General features: G+C 35.4%; 1 protein-coding gene across 1 annotated transcript in view; it reads right to left on the bottom strand.

Annotated features, from left to right (window-relative positions):
• Positions 1-10393, bottom strand: part of DCC (DCC netrin 1 receptor) — a 538543-nt gene that overhangs the window by 104986 nt on the left and 423164 nt on the right. Inside the window, 2 exon segments of the mRNA XM_011362349.2 lie at positions 3236-3374; positions 8104-8336. Of these exon segments, the coding sequence (XP_011360651.1) occupies positions 3236-3374; positions 8104-8336 (372 nt within the window).

The raw sequence follows: 10393 nt of genomic DNA on the forward strand, positions 1-10393 counted from the left end.
ATATATATATAATCAGAACAAGGACATTCATGCAAGAAAAGATATGTTATAACAAAATACCAGAGAGGCAGTGTTATCTTAAAGAAGGCTTAGTCTCATAAAGAGTTCATCATTCAAGATATTCTCTAAGCCACAGATAGAAAGTAATATATAGTCACAAACTGACTTAGAGTATTATACTAAGAATAATAAGGAATCTTCTGATTACGGAAGAAATTAAAAGATCTTTTTTTTTCTTTTAACTAGTCAGAATAGTCCGCTTTTACTTAAATGTGCTAAGATTCAAATTGATGCTTTTTTAGAAAACAGTCAAATGATGACTAGATTGCTTCACTGAATCTGTTACGGTATTCAAAAGAGATAAAATGACTCTTCAACTTTAGCTAGCCAAATAATACATTAAAGAGTTGGTTATTTAAAAAAAAAAAATCTGACAATCTATTTCAGGTGTCCTGCCAGTTTTTCTTCAAGCCTTGTGAATGCTGATTAAATAGAGATTCTGGTATTGAAATCAATAGCTAAATTTTTAGCATTCTCATATGAACTGCAGGCTATTCCCTAATATCTGGAAGAGAATGTGGCCTTAACAATTCTAGAGATCCCTACTAAATCACACAGAATGTCTCTGGTCTGTGCCTCTGCAGCCTCCTGGGTTCTGCCTGCAATGCTCTTTTAGAAAGTCGTCACTGACTATCCATCCTCTTCGCATGAAATATAAATAAAGAACGATAATAAATACCGGGCCCTGGAGGCTTTATGCTTTCTTTTACAGCCACGCTGCCCCTTGTCCCAGGAATACTGTGCTCCAGTTACTCCAAACCATTCATAACTGTCCCTTGAAGACATATTTTCGATACTCGCTTGTGTATTTTTGTACATGTTGTTCTTTTGGAAAGCCTTGAATTGGGTGCCTAGTGATCCATCCAGGCTCAATTATTACTTTTTTTTTGTGAAATCTCTCCTATTTCTCCAGACAGAATTTATACTTAAATATATTTGTTCTGATTCCAACTTGCCTAAAATTTTGCGATTATATTTCTCGTTACTTCTGGTTTTTTAAAAAATCTTTTTCTTCTGTATTCAATTCTAATTCTCTCACACATATAGGCTGTATTCTCTTTACTTTTTATACCAAGTTCCTATCTCAAGACCTGACATTACCAAGGAACATTACTGGAAACTCATAATATGTCAGTTGACTGGACAAGCACTACCCTCTGGTTTGTTGGTTCTCAATTTCTTCTGTGCTTGAATTTCTTTAAGCGCATGAATGGAAGGGAACAGTTAAGATTTAGAATTTCAGCCACAGAAATTGCATTGAGCATTTGTTATGTGGACTGTCCAATATCCCATCCCTTCCTGTTTCATTTAGAGAAGGATTTGGCTTTTTCCTTTGGGAACAAGCTCTCCTCTGTGTCATGTGAGCTTCATTGCCATAGACCCACTGTCTCTTCAGCTGTGTGATTCTCTCGTCCGGGGAAGTGAAAGTTAATACAGGGAAGAAAAACACAGACAGTCAAACCATTGTGACAGCAGCTCCCTGAGGGGACAATCCAATAATTCCTCATCTCTAAAGCCTGGGAGTACTGCTGGTTCCTGTCCCTTTTCCAAGATCTCGTTATTTCAGGTGTCCTTCCAGTTGTTTTTATTTTACTTAAGGCTGTTATCACTTGGACAGAATGTTTTATTTCAACAATTTGCCTGCTGCCCTCGCCTTTATCATGAGCGATTTCAGCACAGGTGCATAACAATGCAGCCCCCCACCTCCCCCAGTCTTTAAGTTACTGCAGAATTAGAAGCAAACCCTAAAGTCATTTCATTCACTTCATTTCCTTCTCACAGTTATAAAACCTGCAGACACTTGTGAATTACTTCCTGCTTCTCATCATCACCCAGAGATCTCATCCACATACTATTTACACCTTTGTCCAGATCATTATCTGTTTTGACAGTCATTCTTCCTACTAACCACATTTCTAAAAGTTAATATCTTGGTCAGCAATGGGTTTCACCACTGGCATCCCTACAAGGTTAGGCAGTTGATGAGAAATCAGTAGGGTACATTTATTAACTCGGATGTTGGTGTACATTTTAAGTTTATGAAAGGGAAAAGTGAATGAATTTGTTTGCTTTAAGAGGCAATTAATACTCTTCTTTCACTCGGGGAAGACCACATGTATTACTGATTTACATTTAACTCTTTTCATCTGATTTTAAGTAAAATGGAAGAGCAGGCCTTTATTCTCCTCATAGAGCATAACCCATTCAGTTTGCCTAAGAAGGCGTGAACACTGGCATCTAGGGTAGAATTCTAGGGGAAAGAGTTAATATATGTAAACATGTAAAATAGAAGAACGGGATGTTGAAATTAAATCAGATACTCTAGAAAACTTTTTATAGGAAAAAAGTAGCCACAAAAATGTAAGAATATTCAGAGCGAACTCTCTGATTTAGCCTGAAATGAACATTAGAAATGTAAGAATATTCAGAGCGAACTCTCTGATTTAGCCTGAAATGAACATTAGAATTGTAATGCCACAAATTTGAGTAGAAAGAAAAATTCAACTTACCCAGAGAAGAATTTTATTGTCACAAGTTTTTAAAATTTGGAAATGTGGTGTAGTTTATTCCCAAATATAATATAATACATGAAACCAATCAAAATGCATGTCAAACCTTGTATTCTTCAGACGTTGAATCTCTGTGAACTATAAATGCCGAGTATACTGCATATCTGTTAAGGTTATAAATGCAACATTTATGATCCATAGCGAATGTGACTGGTAAAATTTATAGTGAATTGAATTTACCCTAGATTTGAAGTATTTCAAATGGCATGAAGGTTTTCCATTGTGTTTTCTTATTTCCAAAGAGTGAACATGACTGCCTGGAAACTTCTTCCCATATCCAGCTGAGGTTATTTAGGACTACAGTTATAATGCAATGTATTATTTTGTATCTAATTTCTTTCCAAAAAGTAAATACCAGACATGACCATTCATCAAAGACACAAATGCTTTGGACAGAGTTCAATGCATAGATTTCTGTCCTTACTTAAATGTATTAAAAAAAAAAAAAAAGATTTCTAAAAGTGTAATGAACTATAAAGCATAAAATATTTTAGAAAAGGTGTAATTTAGATATTAAAATGCACTGTATTCCAACTTCCACAGACCCTGGGAAGCACCACTACCAAATATCAAAAGCAGAACTTTTGAAACCTTTCTTCACATACCTGCTTCATACGTGGTGGCGTGTGCAGTCATGCTCCACGTGCTTGACCGTCTGCTTTTTGTGACCATGACCGAGAACTCATACATTGTGTTTGGTTTGAGGCCTGTTGCTGTGTAACTCAGGGATGTTGTGTCTTCTGACTATACAAGTGGGAAATAAGCAAAGAAAAAAAATGAACTCTATCAACTTGGTAAATCAAAATATGTAAAAAAACCCTATCAAATAAGACAATAAAAATGGAGTCTAGAGGGCTAGGACACAGCACAGACTTTACTTCCTCCCTGTCAACTAGTTTACAATAGATGAATGTACATCCAAAACAGGATGGTCAAAATCAGGTGTTATGTTGTTCAAAGGGGCAACTAGCGGATACATTTTGCCAAGTGAGGCAATAACCACAGTGAGAAGACCAATTCTATATCCTTCCATCAATTCCATCTGTAAGGTTATCTGTACTGACTTTAGCTTCAACTTATTTATAATGAAAAGAGATTTTCAAGGTTTTAATGCTATACATTTTACATAGATCATCATGATTATTTTCCACTGGTAATTCATTTTTAGAGTTCTGCTTATGATTTCTGAAAAAAAGGCTTTAAAGTGCAAACCTTTAGTGATTCAAGGATCTATTTGACTTCATAAAGAAAATGAACAAAAGCAACGCTGCGTCATGTGGTTTTCTTCCTTTGTGCATATGTCACATTAAACAGTTTTAAGTATGGTCACTGGAACATTGATCAGAAAAGGAACAACAAATTGGATAAATAGTAAAACATTACATTAGTGTTAATATTATCTGTTTTCTGAATCCATTTTCTGTTTAAACAAGTTAAATATATTTTAGTAGAAAGTAAATTATCTAATTTTATTACTTACTCAAAAGATCAAAATGGTAATGAAGAAAAAACAGATTAATCTCCTAGGTTAATCCTTATTTTCCATGTGATCAGGCAAATTTAAGACTATTTATGCCTCTTATAAATATCAATTTATACTTGGCATTTAGATATTGATCTTCTAAAGTTAAAAAATTTAAAATTTACTTTTACTTTTATATTTATTATATTTATTACATATCTATTTGGACATAATCGAGGACAGCTCCTTTAATCCACCTATGTATGACAATACCCATTTCTTCCCTTACTTCTCTAGTGTGGTATATTTTTTTCACTTTACTATCAATCCTCCTTAGGTTATAGCTATGAAAACCTTATGTGTCATTATAAAACCAAATAAATATTTAACGGTACTAATAGCATTTCAATGATGTGCCCATCCATCTTATTAAAGTGATGACCTCATAAACATCTTTCAGAAGCTCTTCTTAAAAATAGCTGTAAAAATGTGTGCCTTAAATAAATGTAAATGTACTTTGTAGACTCGGGAAGATGGAATCCCATCAAATAAAACAGAAAATGGGTAGCTAGTATCGGACATGCTGATGTATAGCTTCCAATCTTGCCCTCCTTCGCTCTCATTACGAATGCCTCTAAGTCTCAGAGAATAGAAATAAGGAGAGAGATGGGACCATGAGAAATGTTTCTTTGAGCATAGATACCACTGGCACCTGGGAGGCCACTAGCAATACTGTCCTTGTTTGTACCTAGGATGACACACTTGCCTTTCACAAATTCCATGAATTCACTAAGTTTTCTCAGGAACCTCATGGAAAGTGACTGCTTATCATAAATCACTAGCCCACCGTGGCAGGCTGAGGAGTGAAAAATTATGGCTAGTTATTTTTGTGAGCATAGGATACCCAGGTACTAGGTTTCTAAGCCTCAGTTTCTTCATCCATAAAACAGAGATAACCATAGCATTAAAGTGTGAAATAAACAAAATGTAGCATCTGGCCTAGATTAAGTATTAAATAAATGTTAGCTACACTATTTCATGCATCACCTAATGTGATATATAATTTTAGATATGTGTTATATTCTGTATTGAGCTGTCAGCATCTTGAGGGCAGAGACTCAGTCTTGCATGACGATTTTTTTATCTTCTGTAATACCTGTGCTGTAATTGGTAAGCACTAGTCAATAGTCAATGAATGTATCTTGAATGGAAGTTCATATAAAACATTATGTGATTAATCACTTTAGAAGAAAATAAATTACAGAAAATTTCTCTATTTGTAAAGAGAAACCAATATGGAGTCTTGGACAATCAAAATATGCATGTCTGGATTATGGTTTGCTTTGAGACTAAAGGAAGTAGAAAAGTACTCCTGCGAGGAGAGTGCCATCAGGTCATCTGAGTTCCAGCTCTAGTTTAATGGGAAATGCCATCAGGTCATCTGAGTTCCAGCTCTAGTTTAATGGGAAATTTTTGTCAAATTATACAGCCCGCCTATCTCTTAATAAACACATCTAAATACATACGTAACTATGAACAATCTTACTTATTCGTTTTATAGCAGCTGTGAATATCCCAATCATATAGATGAGAAAAATGAGGTTGAGCAAGTGACATGACAGAACACAGCAAAGTCAACTCTTGAGCCCAGGTCATTTGACTCTATGTATGTATTTCTACCCCCTCTATCTTGTAAGTGCCCTGCCTGCCTTATCAATCTGTAGAGAAGGAGTGAGATGAAATAACAGATATGACAGTGGTTTGAAAAGTTCAAAATGCAAAACCAAAGCATTCTATTACCACTATTTGTAAAATTTAAATTTATTGTATGTCTTTCTAGTGGACCAGGTATGTTCTACATTTATCCTTGCTATTCAACTTACCCAACTCTTTCCCCAACCCTTCTTTTTCTGAGGGTGTGGATGTAGACTGTGCGTATATGAGAAGGGGGATGGAATGCCAGTGGGTGAAAGCTTTAGGTCAGGGAAGAAGATGGAGAAAAAAACAGTTAAAATATTTTTTTCTGTTCCCAAACTACGATCAATGAGAGAAGTCAGCTTGTCCTTACAGAAGATAGCTTTTGAGTCGGGTCTCATTTTACAGGTATTCTTTGTGAGACTCAGTAATTCTGTGTCTGCTGTATTAACTATTCAATTGAAATATTTTTTCTGAAGAAATTGTGGAACTCAAACTATTCTGCAGAGAACAACCATTGTACTTCAGAACATTTCACATACTGGCAAAGTACCCATGGCCTTTCTGTGGAATGAATATATCTATAAAGTACAGCAATTATGAGCATAACATTTTTCAAAGTAGTCTTTTTAAAGTAAATTTAAAATTGTATCTGTATATAAAGCGAGACATCCTTTAATGGTCTCATATGCTTCATTGGTTGTTTATCTGACATTGTTATCTTTATTTATAGCTCTACTGAGTCTTAAATCTAATTCTAAATCTTAAACCTTGTATCTAATAAGGAGATGGCTAGGATACTGACAACAATATCTCACATCAATGATACTATTTGGACTTGCCTGGAGAGTCTCCCAAATACCCAAGGGAGCAGGGTGGCAACATCAAAGAAAACTGTTTTTTAAATGGTCTCAACTGAAAACTGATTTATGATGAAATGTGAATTTTATGCCACTTAAAAAAGACTAGAAGCAGATCTGGCTTGGCTACATGAAGAAAAAAGGCTGACTTACAAAACTACTGGTGGGCTTTGCTTCCTCTCCAGGGTCTTTATAATCAGAAATTGCCAAGGGATATTTTCATGCCCCTGACCACCACTGACTTGAGGCTGGATTAAACAAGGTGACAGTTTTGTGGGAAGAACATTGGATAAAGTATCAGAAGATACAAATTCTCCTTGAGAGCCACCAGAGTAGAGTGGTAAAGAGATCTAAGGGGAGTCTGAAGAAGCTGCATTGCTACGGTTGAGTTACTGTTTACTTGCTTTTAGGGTACCATTTATTCTCTTGAGTTTGAAGTTACCTTCATCCCAAATTATCATCTTGTGAAGCTTTATATTTTAACTGTGTTTTATATATTATCTCACTTGAATAACTTAAGAATTCTTTGAAGTACATCTATGGAGCTGAGTGTATTACTTATTTCAAAATTATAATTAACACGTTAAGTGACAACTAAACCATGTTTAACTACCTCTCTGATCTAGCACAGTTCTAGGTGCATAGTAGCTGCTTGATAATCACTCGTTGATCTTCTCATTTTTGTCTATATTTGTGTATTGTTTGTATATACTAACACTGTGGCAGGCTTAGGAGTTAACAAAATCATCCCAGTATGTAACTGTTTGTTGGAGTCGCCGTGGCTGGTTGATAGAGATTTGAAATTAGTAAGGACACTGCCTCAAATATGTATCTCTAAGGAGTTCTTAGGGGGCCTGTGAGATGACTGAGTGATAGAACAGGAACAAAGGGCTTGTCTAAGTCACATTAGTTAAGAGAAAGAGTGCGTCGTGGATTTTCTTTACCACACGAGGGTGTTTCAAGGCAAAACGGAAGTAGATGCAAATGGCTTAGAGTGCTTTCTAAGGATGTTATAAAAATCTTCAAGTTGTGTATTCCCAGTCATATTCACTGTAAGATGAGTCCTCTGGCAATCTAGATTTCCAATGAAAAGAAAGATATCAAAATCTAACCAGAAAATGAACACAGAGCTCTGCTATTTTCAAAGGAAAATGGACTTCCCTTGGATAGAATTATTTATCAAATTATTTGTACAAACCCAGCATCTGGTGGAATTCAAATACCATTTTACGGCTCTTGGTGTTTTTTGTTTTTTGTTTTGTGTTTTTTTTTCCTTTACCTTGCCTTAGAATTGTGTCCCATGCTAATTTTAGATACTGAGTTATTAAAATGCTTTGTTTTTCCATTTAGTGTCACTACAGCAAAATGATTCATGACAGTTCAGGAAGCATTTAAAACAATGAATTAAACAAATGATAGTTCATTTAAAATTTTATACTATCAGTTAGAACTTCACCTTGTATTTTGCATTCGCAGAAAAGCTGGTCCTCCACCGGACAGTGTAAAGTCGCACTTCAGATGTTTTTTGGTTCTTAGGGACAGAGTTGTCTGCCCAGCTGACCCTCACAGCATCGTGGGTAAGAGCCACAGCCTGTACACCTACTGGTGGGAGCATGGGGGTGGAGACATCTGGGACCGAGGTGGGGAAATCATCAAGCAAAGGATAATAATCAACTGGGTCAGTGGGATCTGGGTTTAAAAACCCGCCAAATGAAACAAACAAATAAATACGTAAATAAAAGAGTTAAAAAATAAATATCAGTGGTAACACATCGAAATGAGTTAAATGCATGGCAATAATGATGGAAGGGAACATGAGAAGAACAGAAAAAAATACAATTAATTCAATCGGAAAACTCATTAGAAACAGTATTGCTATATTACAATAATAACTATTTTCTATAATTTACTCATTTCCTTGGAGTGTTTTTATCAATTTGGCTGTCACTTCTAGTTATATATTTAAAAAGGCCATTTCTTTTTGGAATGTTGCACATTGCTTCTTAAAAGATCTAGTAGAGAAAGTATTAGATTTATAACTATACAGAAAAAAATAACAAGATAAAAAAGAGTGTCTGGTCTACTTCCTCTTGCAAAGGAAATAAATGCCTATCTAATATCTGTTTTGGGGGTTTGTTTTTCTCCTACTGCAACTCAATTTGGCTTCTCTAATGCTTTCATTATTTCTTAGCTTACATCTGCATAAATAATATTCAGGTAAGAAACAAACAAAAAATAAGAGCAAAGGGCCCTGAGTTCTTCAGTAATCTGTCAGAGGCTGTGACTGCGCAAAGCCAGACTGACCAAGTCCACGGCCCACGTGGTCCACTGATACGTCTAATAACTAAGTTTGAGGTAGCACTTGGTGAAGCAGAGTTTCTCGAAGTCCTTAGACAAAGTGTAGAAGTGCCCATCTTATCCACATTTTCACAGAGACAACTACATTTTTAGTCTTTTAAGGCATTTCTATCATTTATATTTCTTGTTCTAAAATTTCAAGTTTCATGGAAAGACTTTATGTTATTTGGGAGGGACACACAATGAACTGATGAGATTCGTGCTGAGGTACATACATACTTTTGTCCATAACATAATCAGAATCTGCATAAAGATGTATATGATTTCATAAAATTCTCTAGAAAAATCCTGTACTTGTTTTTACGCTAGGGATATCAGAATCAGAAGAGCTTATTTTGTGGCCATAGAAAGAGACCAATTTTGAGCTTTTTATTTTTTACCTAAGACATTTAAATTTTTAATATTTTATCTTTAAATCATGTAATGTGTAGTCTCACTAACAAAAAACGAGATGAACTCTCAGGAGACGAGACCTACTAAAATGCAGAGTATCTGAAACAGAATTTATATACAGAATGTATATACAGAATTTTTATTTTTAAACAGCCTGGTTCCAAGCACATCGGCTGCTGGCTGGTTTTGATGATTACTTCGCTTTGTCCACTGCATTTCAAATGCCTATCCCCTACTCATCACTCTGTTTTCCAATGAATTATTTAGCAGTTTACTGGGCTATGGTCTTTGGAGCAAAATATAAAACCCGAAAACAAAAACAACAAAAGGAAAGAAAAAAAGAGAAAGAGAGAAAGAAAAATGTGTGTTTAAAATTTAATGACAGAGCCCAGGCTTTCCATATTTCCTTTGATGTGTCTTTTTATTAAGGGCTCCTTTAAAGCCAAATGGATTTATGAAATGATGAAGGGGGAGCTGAAGGCACTGCAGCTTCCAGAAGGATTCCAATCAGTTATCAGGTTGGTGCATCAGTGGAAGGCGTTTGCCAAACTACAGTGGGTACGGCCTGGCTTACCTGTTTCTACTCTTAGCCAACTTTCCGAGAAGAATGTTATACATATGGGAGCCTCCTCCGAATTACCAACTACTTTTTGATCAACCTACATTCAAGAGCTACTCTATTTGTTGCTTCTTTGCTTAATCTAGTTTTGTCGGTAAACCTATAATGACTCTGTAGCCTTTCACAGGTACCATATATAAAGTTTTGAAAAGTAGTGATTCTACTTTAAGAAATGATAACACTGAATCCTGCTGTTTCTAGATTTTAGGACAGAATATGTTCATGACTTGTTGGGTGTTTCCTGGAACCTCAGTTCCAGAATGCATCCCTTAAATTTCAAGGAAGGCTGTTTGTTGGCATTTATCTATTGACTTATATAATTCAAAAATTTCTACCCTTGGCCAAATTTTTCTTGACTCTTTTAGGGACTTTTTTT

The sequence above is a fragment of the Pteropus vampyrus genome, unplaced genomic scaffold, assembly GCF_000151845.1.
Source record: "Pteropus vampyrus isolate Shadow unplaced genomic scaffold, Pvam_2.0 Scaffold3, whole genome shotgun sequence".
Taxonomy (NCBI): Eukaryota; Metazoa; Chordata; class Mammalia; order Chiroptera; family Pteropodidae; genus Pteropus; species Pteropus vampyrus.